Below are 26,693 nucleotides of genomic sequence, written 5' to 3'. Positions count from 1 at the left end.
TATAAACAATAAATGAGTTAGTCGTTTCGATTAAATCGATAGCTCTAAGAAGAATCGCTGTGTCCAAGATTTGAAGCAGGGAACTCCGGTCGCCTTAGGTTTGTTCCTTCAGCACTAGTCATAAAGAAGTAAATAATAAATAAAAATAAATAAATTCATATAAAAATAAATGAGTTAGTTGTTTCGATTAAATCGTTAACTCTACGAAGTATCTCTGTGTCCAAGATTTGAAGGAGGCAGCTCCGCTTGTCCTTAGTTTAGTTCTCTCAGCATGTAGTCATAAAGAATAAATAATAAGTAAGAAAAATTAAGTAAATGAATAAATGTATAAATACATTAATGAGTTAGTAGTTTCGATTAAATCGATAGCTCTACGATGAATCGCTGTGTCCAGTATTTGAAGCATGCAACTCCGCTCGTTTTTAGGTTTGTTCTCTCAACACATAGTAATAGAGAAGTAATTAATAAATAATAAAAAATAATTTAATGAATTAATATATTTATAAATAAATTGAGTTAGTCGTTTCGATTACATCGATAGCTCTACGAAGAATTGCTGTGTCCAAGATTTGAAGCAGGCAACTCCGCTCATTAGGTTAGTCCCCTCAGCACGTAGTCATAAGGAATTTAAAAATAAGTAAATAAATGAATAATTTTTTAAATAAATTAATGATTAATCGTTTCGATTAATTCGATAGCTCTACGAAAAATTGCTGTGTCCAAGATTTGAAGCAGGCAACTCCGCTGGTCTTTAAGTTAGTTTCCTCAGCACTGAGTCATAAAGAAGTAAAAAATAAATAAAAATAAATAAGTAAGTAATTGAATAAATTTATAAATAAAATAATGCGTGAGTCGTTTCGCTTAAATCAATAGCTCTACGAGAATCGCTTCGTCCAAGATTTGAAGCACGCAAGTCCGCTCGTCTTTAGATTAGTTCCTTCAGCACGTAGTCATGGAGAAGTAAATAATAAAGAGAAATAAATAAGAAAATATGTGAATAAATTTATAAATAAATTAACGAGTTAGTTGTTTCGATTAAATCGAAAGCTCTACAATGGATTTGCTGTGTCCAAGGTTTGAAGCAGGCAAGTCCGCTCGTCTTTAGGTTAGTTCCCTCAGCACGAAGTGATAAGGAATTAAATAATAAATAAAAATAAATAAGTATATATATATATTAATATATTTATAAATAATTTTAACCGTGAACATATTTACTGAATGTTCCTTAAGCAATATAGTGTAAAGCAGCAGAGCTTAATAAAATAATTAACACAACACTTTTATATGAAAGCCCCTAAATGTCGTCTTCAGTGTTATTTCCATCTAGCGTCAAAAGTCTTGTGTTAACACAAAAAAAAATAATAAAACGAAAAGTATTCTAGGGATAAAAAATGACGAAAACCTGTTATATTTTCACTGATGTATGTAAAAGGCAACAAAAAATAAGTTTAGTAACTCCACGAAAATTTGAGCTAGGAATATAACGAACTCTTAGCTAACGCTCTACCAACTACGCTAAGAGTTTTACTGCAGTCGGAATGGCATTGTAACCGGCAATGATCGTACTCCACTTGAGATCCTGTGATACAGTGTATAGTGTTTGTGTTACAATATTCACGCTTTTAAACACTCTGAACTCATCTGTCTGTTTTAAATCTCATATATATGAATTATTTTCTCGGAAGGTTTTAGTGATTAATAGTTGTGTTCCCCATTATAACTACTAGAAGAATATACGCTATCTTTTAAATAAAGCCTGGCTGTCCCGAGCGCTCACAGAAATACCCGATTCGAACTTAGTCTCTCAGACGCCAGCCATTTTCATTTTGACGAAGTGTACATTCTCTCTTACCTATATATTATTCTTATTTTAACTGTGGTACCTTTTATGGGAAATGCTGTAAATATTATCAGAGTCTTTATTGCTCAAAAACGAGTTATTAGAACGATTTTGTTTTTAATAGGTTATTTTACGACGCTGTATCAACATCTATAGTTATCTAGCGTCTGAATGATATGGCGGTTATAATGCCAGCGAAATGAGTCCAGAATCCAGTGCCGAAAGTTCCCAAGCAATTGCTCTTAATGGATTGACGTAAACTCTCGGAAATAACCTCAACCAGGTAACTTTTCCCAAACCCAACTAGGATTTGAACCCGTGCCCGGTCGTTTCACGGTCAGGCAAGCTAACCGTTACTCCACATCGGTGGACGCTAGTGATTTTTCTAGTCGCCTATGGCTCTGATGATAATTTTTTTCTTAAACTAGATAAGCAATGTTATTAAAGCCATAATTGAGCCGTTCAGAGCAGAAGTGGTGTAAGTCAAGAATGGGTAATGAGGGTTAAAGTAAACATTCTGTAAAATACAGTGCAAAGTAGCAATTAATATTTAATTTATTTAAACTATTAGTAGTCAGTGGATAGCAAGGACATATTAATTGCTACTTTGCACTGTATTTTACAGAATTTTTACTTTAAACTTCATTACCCAATTTTGACTTACACCGCTTTTGCTTTGAACGGCTCAATTAATTTATGGCATCTGAACTTTTCTTCCGTAAAGACGAGCTATTTTCTCTGAACCAAAAATACAACGCCAATGCGCTAATAATTACGTAGCCTAGCTAGCGCTTGACAATTGCCCCGAAATTTGAATTCATCGATTTCAGTGATATTCCCTAAATCACATCATATTTATCCTTAATTTCACTGTAATAACCTGATATAATATCTTACTAAATCTGCTGTTGTAAAATTGACAATTAATATGTGATGTATTTATTATTATTATTATTTTTTTAATAAAAAATACATTACATACTGCTTGTTTGAGGCTTGAAAGTAATGTAATTTTCCCTAAGATAGGTTACTAGCCTTATCGTTAGGTAGTCCAGTAGTGGGGCTGCCACTTTTAGCCTCTGGACAGGCTTATTATTAAAAATCAAAAGTAATGGCATTTTTAGGACAAGACATAATAACCAATGCCTCGAACAAGTGCAAAATTTCAATTATCTGGGTTGTGAAATATCTTATCAAAATGAAAAAGATGTGAACCAGAAAATTACAAAATTTACACCAATTCTGGGAATAATAAACAATACATTAAAAGCTAAATTAGTACAAAAATCTACACGAATAAAAATATATAATACACTAGCATTACCCTCCCTTTTATACGGAAGCGAGATTTGGACATTAAAGAAAAAAGACATGAACAGAATCAAAGCAACGGAAATGAAATTTTTCAGGACAGCAGGATATACTCTTTTAGACCGAAAAAGGAATGAAGAAATTTTAGAACAATTACAAGTAGAGTCAGTAGAAGAAAAAATCAGCAGATACAAATTCAATTGGCTAGATCATGTAAGAAGAATGGAAAATTCAAGAATCCCAAAAATTATGATGCAGTATAAACCTAGAGGACATCGTCGACCAGGAAGACATTTAAGAAGACTGCTAGATGGGGCCGAAACAGGTCTACAGTGGCCTAATTCGTGAAGGATTATTATTATTATTATTATCATCAGTTATCACTATCATTGCTATCTGTTTTCTTTCTTTTTTCTTGTATTAGCTCGATGAGAGCTCTATAGCGTTCTTTTGACTCTGTTGACCCTCTATAGGGCTTTAACTTAATTTGTATTATTTTCATCAGTGTTTGTATTTCTTTTTTGTATTTATATGTGCTATCTGGTAGGATGGAAGAGAAAGCCTTATGGCCTTAATCATGTCAGATTAAATAAATAAATAAATAATAATAATAATAATAATAATAATAATAATAATAATAATAATAAATATTTTCTTCTAGTGCATTCAAAAAACCGTCGTTATACTCCATAAACCTTGCATTTGAAATAATGTTGCGAATTTACTAGTGAAATTTCGATTGTCTTTTTTCTTTTTTTTTTACTTATTTCGATACGGCCAGGTCATTAGTGGCGAGCTTAGGCGGCACTGTTGTGCGGTCCGCCTTATCCAGTTGTTCCGAGAGATGAAATGTAGGAGAAGTGAAGTGTTGGAATGAAAGAGGGAAACAGAGTACCCCGAGAAAAACCCCCATACAACGTCTGTTTTTCCATCATACATTCCACGCAGACCGAACCCGGACCGTCTTAATGGAAGGCCAGCGCACTAGCACTGTAGCCACGCATGCGGCACGAATGGGTGTTACGCATTCAGCTTCCATGCACGTCCTCACTTACTGCAACTTCATCGCTCTGGATCCTTTGATTTTCCGCAGAAAAACCGATAAGTGTTGGAGAGCAGTTACTCACCTGAAAGTTGTTGTTGTTGTTGTTTTTCTAATGCCAGGCGTTTGACAATAAAGTCATTTGACCTCTTGCACTCCAATATTTTTCAAAGATATTATCATGGTCAGCCACTGAAGCACAGATTTTGAGGTGTTCCGAATCCATTTCTTGGTTTGAGTTGCACAATGGGCAGTTAGGGGACTGATATATTCCAATTCTATGCAGGTGTTTGGCCAAACAATCATGGCCTGTTGCCAATCTAAATGCAGCTACAGACGATTTTCGTGGTAAATCGGGAATTAACTGTGGATTATGATGCTGAGAGTTCCATTTTTTCCCTTGAGATTGTGCTATCAAATTTTATTTGTTGAAGTCTAAGTATGTAGATTTAATAAGTCTTTAAGAGTGTAATACGTAGATTTAGTAACAGGTCTGTAAGTAGCAGTGCTGCCCTTCTTTGCTAAAGCATCCGCAGTCTCGTTTGCCAGGATTCCACAGTGGGATGGTATCCATTGGAATACAATTCTTTCTAATGCCCAGAAGTCTGTTCAAAGAAGAAAAAAAAAAAAAATGCTAGAAAGTATCTGAAGTGTAACATGTAGCTAGTCGGCGATCTATGCAATGGAGGGGGAAAGGGAACTGGCCTCCCTACTCCATTATCTCCTGACCTACTTGCCTCATAAGTGGTGCCTTGTTGGTGTCACTTGTGAGGTTCAGACCTGTCTTCGGACAGTTGACTAAACAAACAAAACAAAAAGCTAGAAAATATGACCGCCTTGCACTTTCCGTAAGTAATAGGCCTACCTACGTAGATACGCCACTGTTAAGGGATAACATACCAAATGGCAGACGGTGTCTGCAAGATCAATAATACGATGTATAAAAACAGGCGGATAGTTGGAGGAATAACAAGAAGAAAAAGCACTCAGAAAATCTTTCTTTTATCACGCCATATTACATGAATGCACATTTGATTATGTCTTTCTGCTAATTTACGAGTCTATTTGAAGCTGTTACATCGAAACAAAGCAGTAATAATAATTAATCAAACACATTCACTGTATCCCCGCTAAGTTCGCCGGGCTGAAACAACGCTGGGATATACAGTACAATATTTTGTACCTTAAGGGCTTGTTAAGATGGAAAGGTGTGATGAAAGAACAGAGCACCAGTTAAAATGATCGGATTCAAGAGCTAGACTCTAGCTCTCACCAGGGTTGTCCATTATTGTCACAATGTTATATTTTGACACCTATTTGCTATTTTAAGTACAAAGTCCCGCGCCGTGGCGTTGTGGTCTAAGGCATCCTGCCTAGGACTCGCGTTACGGAATGCGCGCTGGTTCGAGTCCTCATGGAGGAAGAAATTTTCTCATGAAATTTCAGCCAGTGTATAGGACCGGCGCGTTTAGCCGCGAAACCAGGTGGCCCAGGTTCGATTCCCGGTCGGGGCAAGTTACCTGGTTGAGGTTTTTTCCGGGGTTTTCGCTCAACCCAACATGAGCAAATGCTGGGTAACTTTCGGTGTTGGACCCCAGACTCATTTCACCGGCATTATCACCTTCATCTCATTCAGACGCTAAATAACCTAAGCTGTTGATAAAGCGTCGTAAAATAACCTAAGTATAGGACCGCTTGCACTTGGGAAGCAACGATAGGTAACGAAATCCGGTTACGAAAGCTACCTATAACGGCTGGGGGGATCATCGTGTTAACCCACGATACCTCCATTCTGGTTGATGATCGTACACCTCTGCTTTGGCATGTGAACGTGAGGCCAGCAGCCGGCTGGTCGGTCATGGTCCTTCATGGGGTGTCATGCCTCGGATTATTATTATTATTATTATTATTATTATTATTATTATTATTATTATTATTATTATTATTATTATTATTATTATTCATTCTAAGAGATTAACAAAGCAACTGAAACAAATTTATATTACACACAATAATATAATTATTGTATGGGATTATTACTCTGAACAAATGACCACAAAGTTCCGCGCACAGCGGTAGACGGCGAAGATCCTTTAACAATGAAAATTAGACATAAACACACTAACATAAATTAACGCTCAAAATTAGCACGACATGAAACATTCACAATGAAAACCGGAAATGTAAGTAATAATAAGTAATAACCAATCACAAACGAGAATAACTTAACATCGGCAGCATTCATGCATATGCAAATTGGAGTAGCAAATTTGCTTGGTGTAATAATGTATATTAGAAAAAAACGGTCATCTCGTCGTAGACGATGGTAGGTTCGGCCCCTGAATCAAAGAATAATTAACCAAGGAGATTTCATAATGAAATGAGAGATAATCCGTTGCAATTCTGAAAATACACGAGAATGATCCCTGCACAATTTGATAGCGGGATAATTAAAAGACACGAAGGAGGTGAATGGGCAAAATTTTAAGCATTCATACATCAAATTCAATGGAGATTCGGAATATGTAAATCTTAAAATAGAGTGATATTAAAAAAATAAATTTACTGTCACATTCTGTATACCTGAATAACTAACTTGAATCGGATAATATTGTATGTTCAACTTATGTGAGCAAGTTTTACTCCTGGTTGAATGTAAGAGAAGGCCCTATCGCCTTAACTCTGCCAGGTTAAATGAAACCATTGTTAGTATTATTTTTTTCGGACATTGATATCATATTGTATGGTTTTATTTCCAACAGCTTTTGCATAAAACTTTTTTTAAATTTTTATTTTTGTAAAATTAAAATTTAAGAAGTTATGAGTAACGAATATATTTAATTAACACTTTGTATACAGAATGAGACCGTAAGTACCGGTAATGTCATTAATTTGAAAGCGTTATTTCTTGAGATATTTTAAACAAAAAAATTAATAACATTTTTCTCCTTTTTTCTTTCTTTTAGAGATAGAAGTTCTTTTATATTAAACATTTCATAGCGTCTTTTGGGAAAGTCGTTGATTTAATTCCCAATATGCTCAGTAAGTTTAAGAAGGCGTATGTTATAATCATAAGTGATTGAAAGAATTTTAGTTTTGTCCTTTAAAGGTGCAGAAATTTGATTCCAAGAAATGTAATATTATAAAATTCCTTTGCAGAACGGAAAGTTACATTTGTTCGATTCAAATTTCTGCACATTTAAAGTACAAAACTAAAATTCTTTTAGTCATTTATTGTCATAATACTCTGCTTTCTTAATTTGACTGAGCATATTGGGAATTAAATCAATGGATTTCCCAAAACACACTATGAAACATTTTATATAAAACAATTTTATCTCGAAAAGGAAAAAAAAACGAGCAAAATGGTATTACAATTTTTTGTTTAAAATATCTCAAAGAATAACCCTCTGAAATTAATATTACTTACTGTTCACCTGTATAATCGTCATTGAAACTCAAATCACGTCATTGTCGACACCAGATCCTCACTCCTGACTCCCTGAAATGTGCCACACCTTGTACAGCCCTAACCTAATCTTATACAGATCCGATCCTCACAGTTGAAGCGAAACTTTCGAGTAATTGGATTTGCTATAGATGTGACTGGTTCAATTCAGTTAGCTGTGTGATTGTTATTTTCCTCTTTGCAGCGGACAGTCTATCCCGAAGGTGCAGTATACAGAAGAAGAAATCAAGACTTGGTAAGTTGCAAACATGGTTCTTTTCACTTCCTGTGCTCTCTATTGGGAATAAATTTAGAGATTGTTATTTAATCTGTCTGCGCAAAATTTTTGCATTTCACAACTATAAAATATATCGTAGCAGCAGCAGTGGTGGTGGTGATAATAGTAGTAATAGTACAAAAAGGGGGTACATGATTTTCTGCCAATTAATTTTGATCCAGCTAGTGTGATTTTCCGGAAAATTGTGTTCATGTTGGTAACAGCTAACATCGGTTGATTTTGAGCCACTCACATTGTTAAGGCTCATCCACAATGAAAATTAAACATAACGTAAGCGTTAACTTAAGAACATAAACGTTACGGTAAAATCAAGAAGTCATACCATCATTCACGATGGGAACATAAACATAACAGCAAACATACTTGGTAACCATGGAAACATAACAACGACGCCATTTCCTCATATTCTGTCGTATACTTCAGCGCTCCACGATTGTGATCTGTTTGAAAATCACGTAAGCATAAAGGCCCATTCATAATGTAAATTAAACATAACCGTAACATAAACACAGAAGTTTGCGCCCAGGCTACCAAATGGGATCATTCACAATGATTCACATAAGCATTGACATAAACATTACCGTAAGACGTTAACATGAAAGTTTGCAAACTCCAACCTTTCATGCTTATGCTTACGTGATTTTCAAACCGAACACAATCGTGGAGCGCTGAAGTATACGACAGAATATGAGGAAATGGCGTCGTTGTTATGTTTCCATGGTTATCAATTATTTTTGCTGTTATGTTTATGTTCCCATCGTGAATGATCTTGATTTTACCGTAACGTTTATATTCTTAAGTTAACGCTTACGTTATGTTTAATTTTCATTGTGAATGAGCCTTAAGCATGAAAGTTTGGAGTTTTCAAACTGTCATGTTAACGTCTTACGGTAATGTTTATGTCAATGCTTATGTGAATCATTGTGAATGATCCCATTTTGTAGCCTGAGCGCAAACTTCTGTGTTTACGTTACGGTTATGTTTAATTTTCATTGTGAATGGGACTTTAGTGTTGTACATCTCACCATTGAAAAAGTGAATGACTATTTAGTGAGAAGCCAGACAATTCAAAGATAACTGAATTTTCTGATTACTTTATCCATAGCTTTGTATAACAGAAAACGCGTTACCCTCCTGTAGTCTAATTTGTGCAGAACAGTTGCAGCTACCATATAGGCCTATATAACCAATGCCTGCGAATCATTTCATACAAAGTTCTATGCCCTCTTCTCTTCTCCACATTCTGTCATATTAAAATTGGCCAGCGTAATAAATTATCCCCGAAAAGAAACTTACATGAAAATGAATGGTGCAAAGAATACACAAATGCGTGTTTTGCGTTGTTTAAGGTAAGAGCTCACTTACCGGAACGGATCCGTATGACACATTCGGATTTTTATTCTTTGCATTATTTTAAATGGAGCATCGCCCACGTCTTGGCTGTATCGCCTCTGTGCGCATGACCGGATTCCGTTCAGAATTTTGCCAGAGAATTCTAAACGAATTTCCGTACTGTCAACACCACCCAGATGGTGTTGGTATTGTCCAAGAACGAAATAAAGAATGTCATGGCAAATATATCGATTGCAAAGCCTCCAATTGCGATAATATTGAAGGTATAATGAGATGGATGACGAGAAGCTTATTTCATTAAATCCAATAGTATGAAGGGCTTTATAATTTATTAAACTAGAATTAAAGCAATGTTATATGGAGGAAGAACATATGGGATTATATTGGGAAAATACTAAATTAACCAGATATATCCTTCATAGTTTATTTTAGTTACAGAGCTATTCATTTTATTTCCAGCTTCAGTTCAGTACACTACAATGAAATAATACGCTCTAGCGATAAATTACAACACTACTGGGTGTTCAGTTCAAAGTGTGTCATGGCTCGCTGTATGCCGTCATGTGGCTAGCCGATGAGCCTAGAGTATTCAATCTTCCTACATTTCCGCAGAGGTGCATTACCTATGTGTAAGAGAAGTTCCCTAGCAAGTACGGCGTCCATTCTGAAGAGTACTTACCGATACGTACGGTGATGCCGATAGTGGCAGGAATATGAACTGTTTCGAAACATGTACTGAGGTGAGTTTTTTCTTACTGTCGAGATATGTGGAGAGGGTTAAGACGATTACTTATGTATTTGTTTACATTAATTTCGACGGTCATCATGGACACGGAGCATTTGATTTGTGTTGTGGAATGTTGTGGTATGCAACCGATGATAACAAATACCCTGCGTACGACTTGGCCGCGCAAAACACAGCTCGAAAGAGGTTATGGTAGCACACAGACCGTACAGACCGCCATCTGTTGCTACGACGTTCAAGTTATACCGTACACGTTCTCAAGTTCAGATTGAACGACTTGATTAATAGGCAACTTCTCTGACATAAAAGCTGAAACTCGCTTCAAATCGCTGACTCATCAACAGTGACGTCATGACACACTTTGAAATGAACACCCAGTAGTTGATGATTAATTCGGAAATGCGGACAAGTGAGCGATACTATAATAAAAATCCGAACGCAACGAACATTTTTTTTTTTTTTACCTTTATATGCCGTTTTGTGCCATAAGTTCATATTGTCAGCTTCTTTCTTGTATTTAAACTTTTCTTGATGCAATCTATTCTTGTACGACTGTTCAAGGAACGTCTCAACCTGATGAATTTTAAAGATCCCTTGTACATATTTCGAAAGCCTCGCAACTTTGTGTGCACACTATAGCGTTCTCGAAAGCGCTATAACGAAGTCAATTGGGGATTGAACGACAAGCGACGACGCTGCGTCTCGGCCATCAGTCGTGACGAAGAGACAACGAAGACAATTCGCACTTGAAGAAACTTCTGCTTGCTTCACTCCTCTCTGTCCACTTGGTTTTCTTTGTTCTATTTGCATGAAAGAAAAGTCTTGGCTGATTTCTCGCTTCTCTCCGTTGAAAGTTTTGATGGGAAAAACAACTGAACTGTATTTGTTGCTTCGTAATTACAAACCGTATCAGAATTGCCGGGAGCAAGATGAGTTGTATTCGGCAGGTCATACGTTCGATTCCTAAGACCGTATGCTCTTTGATGTAGCTACGTTGACTTATTCATTAGGCCTACTAGCCGTACCCGTGCGCTCCACTACACCCGTTAGAAATAAATATAAAGTAATTACATAATTAAAATAGGACATTTGATCCAGGGAACATTCGTGTTTGATAGAAGGATAAATCGTTTATTATGTTACTTAATTTAAATTGTATTAATAAAATTAAAATGCGATCATTTTTATCTAAAGACCACTCATTTGGTCATAAATATTATTTTAGGAAATACAGGAAATGAATGCCTATCAAGTTTTCTGTGCATAAGAAGCTATTTTAATCTTACCTGTCCTCAATTCACACAGAAGTTACTGTAATAACATTATAGCATTATGTCCATCTAGAGAAACTACACTTTCCAATGGTGAATTAATAATTAATTATACAAATCGATTAATTTAGCTTCCGATATTACTTCATACAAATACAGAAACATTCTCTGTAGGCTATGTTTCATAGCTTTCGATTGTTGTTGTCCAAGGCCCCTTATAGACGAAGTCATTTGTTTTTTATTTCATTACACTGCCTTAGATGGCGTTGTTATTGTAATTTTGAAACTCATTTATCTCATTAAATATCAGTCCTATCAAAATTTTGCATGGAATAAAACTTATCGGAAATGATTTTTAAAGAAACTTTTGTTATGTAATATTTTTCATGAAAATTAATAATAAGGGAAATATTTCGATTTATTTAATTCATGCCCCCTTATAACCCCCCCTTTTAAATAAAATATTTTGAATGCCATATAGCCTAAATTCTAAGTTACAACGAAATTAATTTATAATCCAATTTTCATATAAATCTGTTCAGCCATTATCACGTGAAAAGGTAACAAACATCCAGACAGACAGACAGACATGCAAACAAAAATTTCAAAAAAGCGATTTTGTTTTCAGGACGGTTAATTATATATGTTAGGAGCAATTATTTTTGGAAAATCGAAAATTACCAGAAAAATTTCGGCTACAGATTTATTATTAGTATGGATTTGATTCGTCATCCCCGATGGTGTGGTGGTTAATTGGATCAGAGGTTCGGGGGTTAAACCTTTCGAGGGCGACGGATTCTCGAAAGCGATAAATCCTTAGCAACACTTCCTCCTGGAGGGAATAAAGCTGTGGGTACCGTGTCGTAGATTTACGGCATGTAAAAGAATTTTGTTCCTTTTAGAGGGCTCCAAGGAATATTTTATGGACTATTTCACGCCCACATTGAATTTTGAAACTGAATACGCTCTGCAGTTGAAAGCATCGTTAAATAAAATGCTCCTACTACTCCTAAGAATTGCGACTGTTGAAAATGTGTTCTTACCGCAATAGCCTGAAGGATCACAATATCAAATTACGCTCTTTAATCGTGAAACACCCGGAGTGATCTTCAAAGAATAATGTACCGTGTATAGGATGAACCGTAAGTGATGTTATTAATTTCAGTGGGTTATTCTTTGAGATATTTCTAACAAAAAAGTTGAATACAATTTTGCTAGTTTTTGCTTCGTTTTCGAGATAAAACTTGTTTTATATGAAACATTTCATAGCGTGTTTCGGAAAAGCCATTGATACAATTCCCAATGTGTTCAGTCAATTTAAGAGAGCAGAGTATTATGATAATAAATTATTGAAAGAATGTGCAGAAATTTGATCCAAACAGATGTAACATTGTAAAATTTCTTTGTGGAACGAAAAGTTAAAGAAAAAATTCTTAAATCCAGTTTTGAGTAAATTGCCGTTTGGCGGAAATTTGAAACAACAGCCTCGATACTTACTCTCTCTGTTGAAGTAGAAATTAATAAACTTCATACGCGTATTTTATGGATTAAGTGACTAGTAGACATTGACTATTACTAAATTATTGACTATTAGGCTACTAAATTATTCTCTGTTCATTAGCGTAATAGAAAACTTTTTTGTTGTTGATATCAGGTAAGTTGAATAAGTGTATTTCCATAAGGTCGCTCTTTCATAGCAAAACTCGTACAACACTTTTTATACTTCGCATATTGAAACATTACAACACGGTAGAGAACTCGCACAATAGGGATATCCTGAACTAGCACCAACAGATAGTGCGCGTGTACTTCGAGGGATGCATTTGTTTTCCGGTATATAAAAATTGAGGATTTACGTAGTATATTAGTACATTAAATACTCTTTAAAACAATTCAAAATGCCAAATTGTTGTTGTGTTCCTGTATGTAAAAACCAGGGAAAGCCTTTTGTCTTCATTCAGGTCCCGAAATATTCTGAATATATGCTTTAAACCTTAAAAAATGTAACTAATTACATTGCGTCTCGAAAGTGCTAGCTATTAAACAAAAATAACTACTTCAAGTAAGGAATTGCTGGCTACAGTTTCATTTTGGAAGAGGGAAAAGAAAAATTAATAAAACATATGCAACCTCGACAGCGAGCTATGTTATCTTAGATTATATTCAGTACTTCTAGGAGTCTCCGAAGTTTACCCCTACAGTAAACTCTCGATTAACTGAGATGTTTATCCAGGACGATCCATAGTGAAATCCATTTCGTGAATAATGTTTTTAATGTGCTGTAGACTAATTATTAAAACCATGTTTTTACTTCAAATTTTCAAAATCCTCCTACATAGTATTCAAAACTGCATGTCCTTAACCTACAAAACACAGTAATAATCATGATACTACTGCGATCATATTATATCTTATCAAACATTCCATTTGATCTTTCAGCAACTAGAGAAAAAAATACGAGGAATTCAATCTTGATAGTCTCTTCCCTATAAAAAAAACACATTGGTTGCTGCATATTCTGTTTTTAGCGTACGGTACTTGCAATACTAACGATTAAAGAGGTAATATTCACCTTCAACAAAGTTCCTTTTTATTTATTTATTTTTTTGTTCTTGCACTTCGTTCTCAAAGTTCTCGTTTAAGTTCATGAATATTCAATTTAGTCGTATCCATAACTGCATACTGCAGATTTCTCCAACCATCTCTTAAGGGGAATCGCCCAGTATTATACAAGTTCACGCTATTATATATTGTAAATTAAATTAAATTATGAGGTAAGAAAATACTGAATTATATTAAATTATACTAGGTTATACAAAATAATTATAAATATAATTTTGACGCGCACAGAAAACCAACAAGCGGGAGAACAATCAACTGTAGCATGACATAATATAGCCAACAAGTTGTGCCGCATGGAACGCTCCTGCCATCTAACGGTAAAACTTAGCATAAGATATCCCTATTGCATTTGCAGGGGTACAGTGTTCAGGGAACTGCACAAGCTGTACGTTGTCCACGCCTGCAAGGAGTACTTGGAAAACTGGCCTCAACTCGTCAAGTACTGTGGATACCGGTAAGTGGTTTGTTTCTCTTGTAGCGTGATTTCAGTAGATTGAACTCCTAATGTTTGAAAAAGTGCGTAATAAATACATAGCACCAAAGGACAAACTGACCTAGTGTGCCACACCATCAATATAAAATTTAATATCTTGAAGCATACTCACAGTAATATGTAGTAGGTATGAGATATCGCAAGCAGGGATTACCGACGATAGGAATGCGGACGAAACAATTCGATAAGGAAGAGCGAGCGACAGGGAAGGTCACGAGATAACTTGAATGATATTCAAAAGTACAGTCGGAAGAGAAACGACATCGATAGAATCAAACTTGCGTTGTGATAGTTACATCACGGTTTTAGTTTCAGTTCCACTGCATGTGAATACGTGTCTTGTTCCAAGTGCGATTATTTTAATATAATGTAGTGATAGAGCGTTCCCCTCGCAGAGTATCATTATTTTACTCGTAAACATAATGTTGCGCGTTTAATTCGCTTCGAATTTTTCTCTTGCTACGCTCTTCATTTCCACAGGCGATGTCCCCATCTGTTCGTCTTCTTGGAAGAGGCAGTACTTCCATCGGCCCGCACCTCTCTCTCCCTCGGCGTGCCCACATACACACATCAAAACAGACAGTAGCGCCACCGCTGTTTTTCGGTAATCGTTCCTTGCGCGAGCTATTATGTATTTTTTAAGATCCGACTGTATAAGAAATAATGGTCAGTTCCCATACCCGAAGCTCCCTTCGGAAGAGTTCAATTGATTCCTTGAGAGCTAGGTTTGCACATAAACGAATTTCTTACACACGACTCCGCCCTGTTTTTCATTGGTTTCATTTGTTTGTAATATTACATATTGTTTATTTTCAGTATGATATTATTTTCTAATTATTGTATAGAGAATTTGCATTTAAATGCAGGGATTTTATCGTGTTCCCAACAATAAGTCAATACAGGTATGAAAATGTTATCGCCATAAATCCACATGTCCTGCAAAGCATCAAAGATTCATCAAATAAATTAATAGACTTTCACGTGTACTTGCTCAGTAAAATAAATTATATGAAGTCTATATTTGATTTTCGTCAAGATTTTCTCGCGGTATATGGCATTCAAATCATTCTAACCTATCTGATGATATTCCCCCCCCCCCTTTCTTAACTGTAAATGAGCACAAACGCTACTTAGATGTAAATTTTTCTGACATTTTGTATATTCGATTCCCTAACCGTTTCAAATGTATATCATTTTACCTTTTAGGTGTATTTCCAAATTATGTAATACGCTTTGTCAAATCTGGCAACCTTTTCATAAGGGAAGCTAAATTTATTATTATTCCATTTTGAATCTTGCGTACACTACTTTTAACACTTGAATATAAGTAATTGATTAACTAGCGGACTTACTCGTGTTAATTATGTAAGTCTGTGCGGTTTGCAGCTGTTTCGGTGCTTCATCACCTAGCCTTCATCAGAGCCTACTAGATCTCGGCGTCATCTCGTACTTCTCTCCTGTTGTGTGGGTGCGTTTGATTGTTGAAAAGTGTTGAAAAGTGGAATCAAATAGTGTGTGTGTACTGAAATTGATCTGTGTGTTGAGAATTTGATCGGGGTATGTTTTATTCTGTTTGTATATTTCGTATTGTTCTAGTGTGTTGAGGTTTGGTTCTTGGGTTGTATGTGTAGGATTTCCATACATACAATAACATAAATGCGGACATGGAAATCCAACACATACAACCCAAGAACCAAAAACTCAACAAACTAGAACAATACGAAATATACAAACACACTAAAACACACCCCGATCAAATTCTCAACACACAGATCAATTTCAGTACACAAACACTATTTGACTCCACTTTTCAACACTTTTCAACAATCAAACGTACCCACACAACAGGTAGAGAAGTACGAGATGACGCCGAGATCTAGTAGGCTCTGAGGAGGGTGTGATGAAGCACCGAAACAGCTGTAAGCCGCACAGACTTACATAATTAACACGAGTAAGTCCGCTAGTTAATCAATTACTTATTATTATTGTTGTACCAACAGCGTTCTCCATTTCAGTATTGTAAACTTTGTATTTAATATGGCCGCCTCTAAAGTACATAAGTTCAACGACTTTTAGACACGAAAACGTGGGCGATATTGAATTGGTGCATCTCGTGGATGTAGTAAAAGTAGGGAAGTTAGGCTATTTGTCAGTGTCGTCAAGCTCAAGCTCTTCGAAAAGAGAACTCAAGTTAAAAAATATATATTGCATACTTGATGTATATTACGACTGATGTCTGAGAATGAGGTTTTCATATATTTATTGTTTACTTCCTGAAAACACGATAAAATTCTAGAATAGGTCTATCAATATACAGTATAGGCTATGTCTTTTCCTTCCTAACACTGAGCGTCGTATCAGAAGATGAGGTTTTATGAAAGAGCGTGCTCTAGTACTTTAGTACAGCATTATAGATTTCTTGTTGCGTTCAGCTGTCTGTTATTTTATGATCTAATATTTTATTCATTTTTAAACAGGGAGGACAATATTCCACAACTCCAGGACGTGAATGTTTTTCTGAAACGTAAGTACAGAGATATCATTATTGAGTTTGACATAGAAAAGAATAATCTACTATTGAACAGACGAAGTTTGGATAATTCTTGTTCCATTGTCAAAACTAGTATTACTGTTCTTCTACACAGATGTTTTTAAAAGTTATGGCCCTAACTTCGATGAATGGTCCCATATACTGTAAAATTTAGTATTACAAAGATAATATATGCTTTTATGCTTGACCATGCCGAAATGTAGTAGAATGTCTTCAGAAATAAGCTCCGTAACTGGCGGTAACTCCTTGTCAATCATCCTGTATATGTGAAAAGCGTTGCTCTTTGTTTTTGTAAGAGTTTACGTTTAAGGGGAGAGGATGGTATTTTTTTGTGAAAAATGAGTAAATTTTCAAAAAAAAAATCTTTAAAATACTCTGTGATATTTGTGGAATGCACAGCATAACATTTTGTGGGTATTTGTGCCCTTATCGGATGTTGAGTCGCCATTTTTAAACTTCCTGCGTTATGGATTTTTAAATCACTCGCCCATTTTTATTGTTGTTTCCGGTAAATTAAATTTTCAAAAAAAAAAAAATGTTTTTAAAATACCCTTTGATATGTGTGGAATGCATTGCATAACATTTTGTGGGTATTTGTGCCCTTATCGGATGTTGAGACGTCATTTTTAAACTTCCTGCGCTATGGATTTTTAAATCACACGCCCGCTTTTATCGGTTTCCAGTAACTTAATTTTTTTTTGCAACATTGCCAGACAAAAATGGATATAATTTCTGAGCTATTAAAGATACATGCATGAAATTTAGAACACACATTCTTTAGACTATTAGGAAACTTTTATCTGTAACAGAATTTTGTTAATTTATTTCATTTTAAAGATACGTCCGTTTGTTTGCAAGAAAGGAAATCAGAAAATTTTCATTAAATTTTAATCGTTTATTTTACAAACGTAGGGACTAATAACAAAATTCTGTTACAGACAGTTTGTAGAACATGCTTTTGCAAATATATTGCAAAAAACTGTTTGAATCTATCTTTAAAAATGGTTTAGATATATCGGTTTTAGTACAATCCTGCATTGGGTATACATTTTTTTCAAATTTGTGCCCACAAACATTTTTTTTTTCAAAATATTTGTTTTATTTGGTTGAGTTGCCACAGCTATGAGCTCTCTACATACAAAAAATTAATATTTTCCACCAAATAGGAAAAACGTTTTAAAAAATACCATCCTCTCCCCTTAACATAACCATATTTTATTGTCAATCTTGAGGTATATATTTCGCATTTCCTTTTAACTTCAGGTAAAACTGGATTCCAACTACGTCCTGTAGCGGGGTACCTTTCTCCCAGAGACTTCCTGTCAGGACTGGCCTTCAGGGTGTTCCATTGCACACAGTACATCCGCCATTCTTCTGACCCCTTCTACACTCCAGAACCGTAAGCTTTCCGTCCTTATTTTATTACAGTATATAATATAAAAGTTCACAATTCCCAGATGCAGTTGAAATCCCTTCTGATGTTTTAATGGTATACTTAAATGCACAATTTTTAAACCATACAGTTTAGAAAATGGATTCATTATGTTATTAGTAATCAATGTTTTTTTTTAATTCGTATATGAAAGCTTGGAATTACATACCATTTAAAAACATTATAACTCCAGAATAATAAATAACGCGATTCACTATCTCCTATTCTTGTAAATACTGCCCATTTGCACGCAAGAAATCTTGATATCTTCTTGACAATTTTTCATTCACACGGTGAAGTCCACATTTTGAAATTTATATTTTCCTTCGAATTCTGTCTTATAATTTTTCCACTTCATGCAGATCGTTCTTGTAAACCCCTACCTTTATGTTCCCCTATAAATAAAAATTGCAGAATATTAGATTTAGACAGCACGATAACTAAATGACGTGAATATGTTTTTAAAATCAGAGCGACACATAGGTTACCAGGACGGAAACTGTGATGTAACGTTTGCAGGGTGATCCATTCCGACACTATAGCTTCCCGACTAATAACACGATTGAAATTTAATGTGGTCTCTTTCGATCAGATATACGACTACGATGCGAGCATGACCTCGACTCGACGACGCGCATGCGTGGGTGGGGATCCACTACGACTGGCGGCCATTTTGTTCGTGGCGAAAATTCCCTGGCAGTATATCTCGCGGTTCCGATGTGCTACCACTCTGATTTTGGTGCCCAACGAAAGATCTAGTCTAGATCTGTCGATTTAAGCCAGATATATTCATGTAAAACCCGTAGCCGTCTCTCCAATACAGACATACACAGATTATTTAACGATGTATCGTTATTATTAAAAAAATAGATTAATTAAAATTCCAACCAATTAAAACTCTCAGCATAGCTTACTGGCTTGTGAATAGGAGTTACAAACAGAGACTACACATGTTTGAATAAATATGCAATACAGAATACAAAAATTGTTTATTTATTTATTTATTTATTTATTTATTTATTTATTTATTTATTTACTTGTATTTATTTACTTTTTGTACTGACTTATTTGTTTACTTATTTATTTATTTATTTATTTATTTATTTATTTATTTATTTATTTATTTATTTATTTATCCGTCCATCCCTCCACCCCTCCATCCATACATCCATCTATCCATTCATTCGTCTATCTATTTATCCATTTATCTGTGTAGTTATTCATTTATCTACCATTTTCTACTTGTTTATTTGGTAAAAGAGTAATTAAATATTTCGAGATGCAGTGGTACGTTAAAAGTGTAACAAATGTTATTGCATGTCATACTTAATTCATAGATACTGTACCTTTCATTGTTATTCGCCATAACAAATATTATTATTATTATTATTATTATTATTATTATTATTATTATTATTATTATTATTATTATTATTATTATTATTATTATTATTATATGTAGTGTGGGTCCCTATCACCACGGCATGGCGCGTCCTCAGGTTGCGGATAGAGGAGACGGCCTCCGGATATGGAGGGTAGCTGCGAATACATTGAATAAGCAGTCGTGGACAGCCGATAAGGGGTGGTCCTCCAGCTTGAGGGTTTGGGCGAAGGGCTAATAACCTATCACCGTAAAAAAAAAACAGCTTGTTACGAAACCTAACAATAAGCCTCGGAATGGGACTAATTCTCCTGTACGACCACAGCAAAATGTTAGTTGGAAGGCCGGAGGGAAAAAGACCTTTGGGGAGGCCGAGACGTAGATGGGAAGATAATATTAAAATGGATTTGAGGGAGGTGGGATATGATGGTAGGGACTGGATTAATCTTGCTCAGGATAGGGACCAATGGCGGACTTATGTGAGGGCGGCAATGAACCTCCGGGTTCCTTAAAAGCCAGTAAGTAAGTATTATTATTATTATTATTATTATTATTATTATTATTATTATTATTATTATTATTATATGGGTTTCAATTCTGTAATAAATATTAGACCTAGAGCGTTTCTTATGTTTTATAAACTGTGTTAAATGGTTTGTTTTGTGATAAACTAACATACACTTTAAGGAAAGTGATATGCTCAGTATTGCCTTTCCTTATAAAAAAAAACAACAAAATCCTCAATTATATTTAAACATATTATAACATGATAAAACGCACCTCGAATAACCTGAATATAAGTTCGTTTTACACTCAAACCGGGCACTTATTGAAGAATAAAGCGAGACTGATACTTGACAGGGACTGCTGCCATGAACTGCTGGGACACATGCCTCTGCTGGCCAACCCGAGCTTCGCGCAGTTCTCGCAGGAACTAGGACTCGCATCTCTAGGAGCCACGGACGAAGACGTGGAGAAACTTGCCACAGTAAGTAGGCTCACAACAAGTGGGCTCCTTGCCAAGGAAGGCTCTTGATCCTAGTAAAGCACCATATTTCCAGCGTTGTCTCGGTCTTCCTATCTCTCGTAGACTTCTTGATTTCTATTACAATGCTTTTTGGCTAATTCTGCATCTTATTATTATTATAGTCTGTTTGTTGATATTATTTTATTAATAGTTCAAAAGTACATAAACTTAATCTTAAAACTGATACATTCACAAATAATGATAATACACAATATTTACACAATTTAATAACAAATTTTCTATCATATAATTATTCAACTTATTTGGTTTAACTTACACTTACTTCTGGTTTTAGTGCAAGTTTTCACCCTATCGCATTTATTTTTTACACATTCAAAACTTGTTTACATGCTAAGATAGAAATTCTCTTTTTTTTTTTTTCTATAATAAACAAGTGTATATAAATCGTCCTTGCTGCTTAGTCTGTTTGTTATACAAACGGAAGGTTCCCCTTAAATATTTTTAATTTTCCACAAAATCAGAAATTTTATGCGCTCCGGAAATCTTGCAGTTCTTTGAATTTGGCTACCTAGATATATAATATTTTATCTAGGCCTACTCGACGTTCTGTGTTAGCTTCCCTTGATTTCTAACGCGGTCTGCGTGGACTCTCTTCTATTTATTAGTCCCCCTAGAGGGGAGAGGCAAGGGCTCGTGACTGTCCTTGCAGTTAGGCCGCTTGAGTTGGCCCATTGTTCTACACGGAATGGAATGATGTGCATGCCCTAAGGCTCTCCCGCCCTAAATATTCCTCTGCGGGCCGCCTTCGAACGTCACGAGCTACCATGAGACCAGGGGAGGGCCTACGGTTCATAGCACTACTACCAGCAACTAATGACCACATACCACAGAGTCCAAGTTCGGTGGCAGCCCGCAGCCGACTCTACATCGGAGTAAGCACGAAATACAGGAAAGAAACTGAGATGATGATGAAAGAGGGAAGTGTAATTATGATGGCGAAATGATTCCGAGGTCCAACACCAAAGATACCAAAAATTTCTATTGATTGAGGGAAAAACCTATAAAAAAAAAACTCAGTCGAGTAACGTGTCGTGTGAAAATGTATTAAGATTTGCATTCTAATATCCCGAACTATGGTGCTGTATCCTTATAGTTAATTCTGTTTTACTTCAACAAAAATTAACTTCTTTTGAAGTGACCATGCACTGTTAAGTTCCTTTAAGGCCGGTCTACAATAAACTGGAAACGGAAACTATAACGAGTATGAGAACGGAAAAATTGTTGAAATAAATATATTTAAATTTGAACATTCACAATTAACGAGAAGCTTACCGGAGCCCGGGAACGGGAACGAAGTTTTAACTTTGCCGTTCTCGTTTCCGATCACAACCTACTAGATTCAGTCTGTTGTCATCAAAAAGCTATTTAATCGTATATTTTGTAGCAAGGAGGCCGTGACATTATCTTCTTCGTACATCGTTTCTAAAGGCTGGCCCACAATAAATCGTAAACGGAAACGACGAGAACGAGAACGGAAATATTGTTAAAATAAATATATTTAAATGCGAGCATTCACAATTAATTTTCACATTCCCGTTCCCGTTCCCGTTCCCGGGCTCCGGCAAGCTTATCGTTAATTGTGAATGCCCACATTTGAATACATTTATTTTAACAATATTTACATTCTCGTTCTCATTGTCGTTTCCGTTCCTGGTTTATTGTGAACCACCCTTAACTAACTCAGAATTCAGCAGAATCACTTTCAATAGGTGTTCTGAAAAAAAAAAGTACCAATACTTAGAGAAGAGGTAGTATGCATCAAAAGAAGAAATGAAAGTCCTACAAACATGTGTCCTAACCTGTATGCTTCGTGTAGACTTCTGTGGCCAGATTAACATGTGAATTGAATTCTTAAATATTCTGTGTCATTAAATTTTGAAGTTGGTTAACCTGTGTTTATGTTGACCGGCTTGTACTCAAAGAACGCCATTGGTCAATTACACACAAATAACATAAGAATGCGTAATATCGACTTTGCATTGGCGTATGCCTACATTTGGATATGCATAGTCCGTCTAGGTTTATTGTGAATAAAAAATCTTCACGTTCACGTCCTCTGCTTCCCGTTCTCGTTTTGGTTCTCCTTTCCTGTTCATTGTGGACCAGTCTTAAGTCATTTTGACTACTTTCTATTCAATGCTGAAACAAACAAGGAAATAAACATCCAAAATTATTTAACTTTGAAGAATTGGGAGACCGGAAAGAAAAAGACCTTTGGGGAGGCCGAGACATAGATGGGAGGATAATATTAAAATGGATTTGAGGGAGGTGGGATATGATGATAGAGACTGGATTAATCTTGCACAGGATAGGGACCGATGGCGGGCTTATGTGAGGGCGGCAGTGAACCTTCGGGTTCCTTAAAAGCCATTTGTAAGTAAGAAAGACTGCAAACAAAATATGTTTTAGATTTTAATGTTTGTTCCTTTCTTCATAGGGTTTCGACATCAACGATGCATATAGAGGAAGCGCAAAGAAAGCTTGCCCATTTGACTGACGCGCAGAGAACGATATTCGGTCCTCGTGCCGTCATGCTCGTTACAGGGCTGCTATGAATCACCTAATGCTGATTACAGGGCGCATTCGAAAGCGCGATCTTGAGCTGTTCGTATCGTGGAGTGTATTGTGCAGAGCGGGTATAAGTCAGCGTATGCGTGCATATTCTGCGTTTTATCCCTGATATCAGGAGTTTTATATAGTTCAAAGTGTGTTTATTAAATAACAGAGTTCTGTATAACATTCTATGTACTTAACAATGTCCCCCGTTTGGCTCTAAATTAGGAAGTGCTAATAAAACGCTACACAAACTAGGGAATTGTTTATAACGTTCATAAATTTATGAAAAACGAAACAGGCTCCGTTCGTACCATAGAGAGTATCTACAGATTAAAATAAACCGACCATAGTACCATAGTTATCGGAACATTTTAATAAAATCACATAGTCCTTAGTGTATTATTACGTCAAATATAAATTATTACACGATTACATATTTCTTATAACATCTTTGTCATTTCATTCAGTGATTTTATAAGTAAAAAATTTGTGCTTCTGTATTTTCAATAATGTTATGTTATTAGTTACTCTGCAACTAGGTTTAGATTACGTTACACGCTCTCTGATAAATCTCACTGGAAACATCAAGCCAGCAGACGACTGAGAACTGTCGACAGTTTGCCAATCGAATCGATGGGAGGTCGAGTGCACCCGAACGTTTCCGAAAGTTCGCGCAGCTTTCCGTGGCAAGCTCTTCTTGCGTCTACTCTACTTACGAGAAACTGTGGGCAGTGTCACGTGGCATATGAATGTGCGCTGTTGTTTCAGCTGTACTTCTTCACTGTGGAGTTCGGGCTGTGCAAGCAAGATGGCCAGCTGCGTGTGTACGGGGCCGGTCTGCTATCCTCCGTTGCCGAGCTGCGCCACGCCGTCACAGCCACGCAGAAGACCAAGAAGTTCGACCCCGAAGTGACCTGTCGCGAGGAGTGCATCATCACGGCCTTCCAGAACGCCTACTACTACACGGATTCCTTCGAGGAGGCTAAGGATAAAATGAGGCAAGCATATCGGTTCATGAACGAAGGCAGAAACATGGATGAATATATAATAGGATGCGAAACTTACTGAGTTTCCCGTAACACATACTAGAGGCGCTGTTGTAGAAATTGATCTTGCTGCCACCTGTTGGGAGGAGGGGCGTTATTACATCTAGCAGCGCACCAAGTAGCGAAAAGAGTAACTAATTACGCCATGCATTTAGCAGCGCACTTGGTGACGAGTATGTTAAACTGTGCAGAAATTATTCCCTCCCACCCTCATAGATATTCAAAACTAACCCAATTTAAAATAAAACATTTACATTTTTATTCCTCACAGCATCTTCTACTGAAAATTCTTACCGGAGCCAACAGGAAGATAAGAGACGATCTATTTTACACTACCCAATTAAAATATAACCAGAGACAAAAGAAATAAAGCAAAAGGTTTGATAATTGGGATTGCATTCTTTGGGTATTTATTGTACAGCGCAATGAAAAAGTCTGCAAGAACTACTTAGATAGTTCAATTTATTATATTACTATTACTTTGCAATACATTCAACAACACTATTTTTACAACGTCCATAAACATCAATGTTTAACATACACTGCTTATACACACGTAGTATCACTTTAAGTTCACTTATTAGCAAGTTTCTGTCTGCCATCTTGTCTCTTCGAGCAATATCTCGAACGGATAAATAGAGAACTCTGGGTAATGTACCCAACACGTTGTTCTAATGTTCACCACCTACGAAGTTGGGCGCTGATCATCTTATTTCAGCCCCCCTGCTGCCAGATGGTGCTGACCGCAGTTTCGCATCCTATTATATATTTATCCATGGCAGAAACCTCAAGGGAGAGAGACCGTTGTCGTAGCCAAGTTTTCTGGCGTCATATTGACTCATGTTATGACTAGACTTCGAAATTAGGCACATTTACGCTGAAGTTAAGTACACACAGAATAATACAGTGTTTAAAAAGCAGCTGGCAAGGTAGTCTTCTCCCCTCATACACACATTATGTCAGTTAGATGAGGCTTTTGCAATACAGACCCAGCAATGAAAAAAATTAAACGTTCTCCTGAAGGGCAAACATAAATATCTAATGCCTACCCACTTCACTTGCATGATTCGGGTTCCGCCTACTGCGGATAGATGGCAGAACTGTGACCCAAGTTGCACACCACTTCGGCGGGTCACGTTATGCATGATGTGTATCTGTGAAGAGTTATGTCATGTGCTAAGCTGAATGTATCTGCAAGTATTCATGTAAGTGTAGTAGGTGAGAATGATGATGGTGAGGAAGGGAGAAGGAGAAACCCGCTGTCGGCATGTAGCCTACTCCTATCGAATAGCATCAAGGAGACCGCCAGGTTTAACGTCCTCGTCCGACGAACGAATCACTATCAACAGTGACATATGCCTTCTCTTCATAAGCACTGCGGAGAGATTTGGGATTTAACCCAGGCATATTGGTGCACAATCTAGTGATTAGAAGTTGTGCCCCGCCATCTCTCCTAGTCCCGAGGTAGACATTTTACATGACATTTTTCTGACTCCGCCGGGAATCTAATCCGGGCCGGCTAGTCTAGAGGCAGACACGATACCACAGAGCTAACTCGGTGGACCTCTCTATTACTATGAAGTATTATTTTTGTTCATATTGTCGATGTTTCATCTAGTTTTATGGATACTCTGGATGAATACATCTAATCATTTTGTATAAGATTTTAAAGCAATTGAAAGAAATGTCATTAACATTTAAATGAATAAGTATCCAGTGACATGGTTTAAATTTCTATGTTCTTATGAAAGAAAGTTAATGATGCAGATTCCAAATTTGTAAAAAAAAAAAAAATGTACATTATAAAGTTAAATTTAAAAATATGTGTTTTGTCTTGCACTACCCTTAAAAATATTTTTAAAAGCTGGCATGATATTACTTGTTTCATTTTGTTTTTGTATAGAACATTTCATCGTGAAACTATTATTATTATTATTATTATTATTATTATTATTATTATTAGCATTATTATTATTATTATTATTATTATTATTATTATTATTATTATTATTATTATTATTATTATTATTGGTATATGCGTAAGTAATCACTTAGTGATTCAAGAAGGCGCTCAACCCTTCGGATCCCGGCCACTTAGTCACTCGTAATGAGTGCACATCTGTACATAGTCATTGGACACTGTCACATATTCTGTGCCACAGTGCATGAGGGTAGGCCACCAAAGGAAAAACTGAGAGGTAGAACTTAAACTGAGGGGATTCGATCCGACATCGGAACTGGAATCCGATGTGGCTT

General features: G+C 36.0%; 1 protein-coding gene across 1 annotated transcript in view; it reads left to right on the top strand.

Moving 5' to 3' along the window:
• The window catches only part of Trhn (tryptophan hydroxylase), a 46,185-nt gene that overhangs the window by 17,357 nt on the left and 2,135 nt on the right, over positions 1–26,693 (top strand). Inside the window, exons 6-11 of the mRNA XM_069836562.1 lie at positions 7,847–7,897; positions 14,286–14,384; positions 16,901–16,947; positions 18,238–18,373; positions 20,649–20,775; positions 24,160–24,389. Of these exons, the coding sequence (XP_069692663.1) occupies positions 7,847–7,897; positions 14,286–14,384; positions 16,901–16,947; positions 18,238–18,373; positions 20,649–20,775; positions 24,160–24,389 (690 nt within the window). The remainder of the gene's footprint in view (positions 1–7,846; positions 7,898–14,285; positions 14,385–16,900; positions 16,948–18,237; positions 18,374–20,648; positions 20,776–24,159; positions 24,390–26,693) is intronic.

This window comes from Periplaneta americana, chromosome 1 (genome assembly GCF_040183065.1).
Source record: "Periplaneta americana isolate PAMFEO1 chromosome 1, P.americana_PAMFEO1_priV1, whole genome shotgun sequence".
NCBI lineage: Eukaryota > Metazoa > Arthropoda > Insecta > Blattodea > Blattidae > Periplaneta > Periplaneta americana.
The sequence above is the reverse complement of the archived record's forward strand: the minus strand, read 5'-3'. Positions and strand labels throughout refer to the sequence as shown.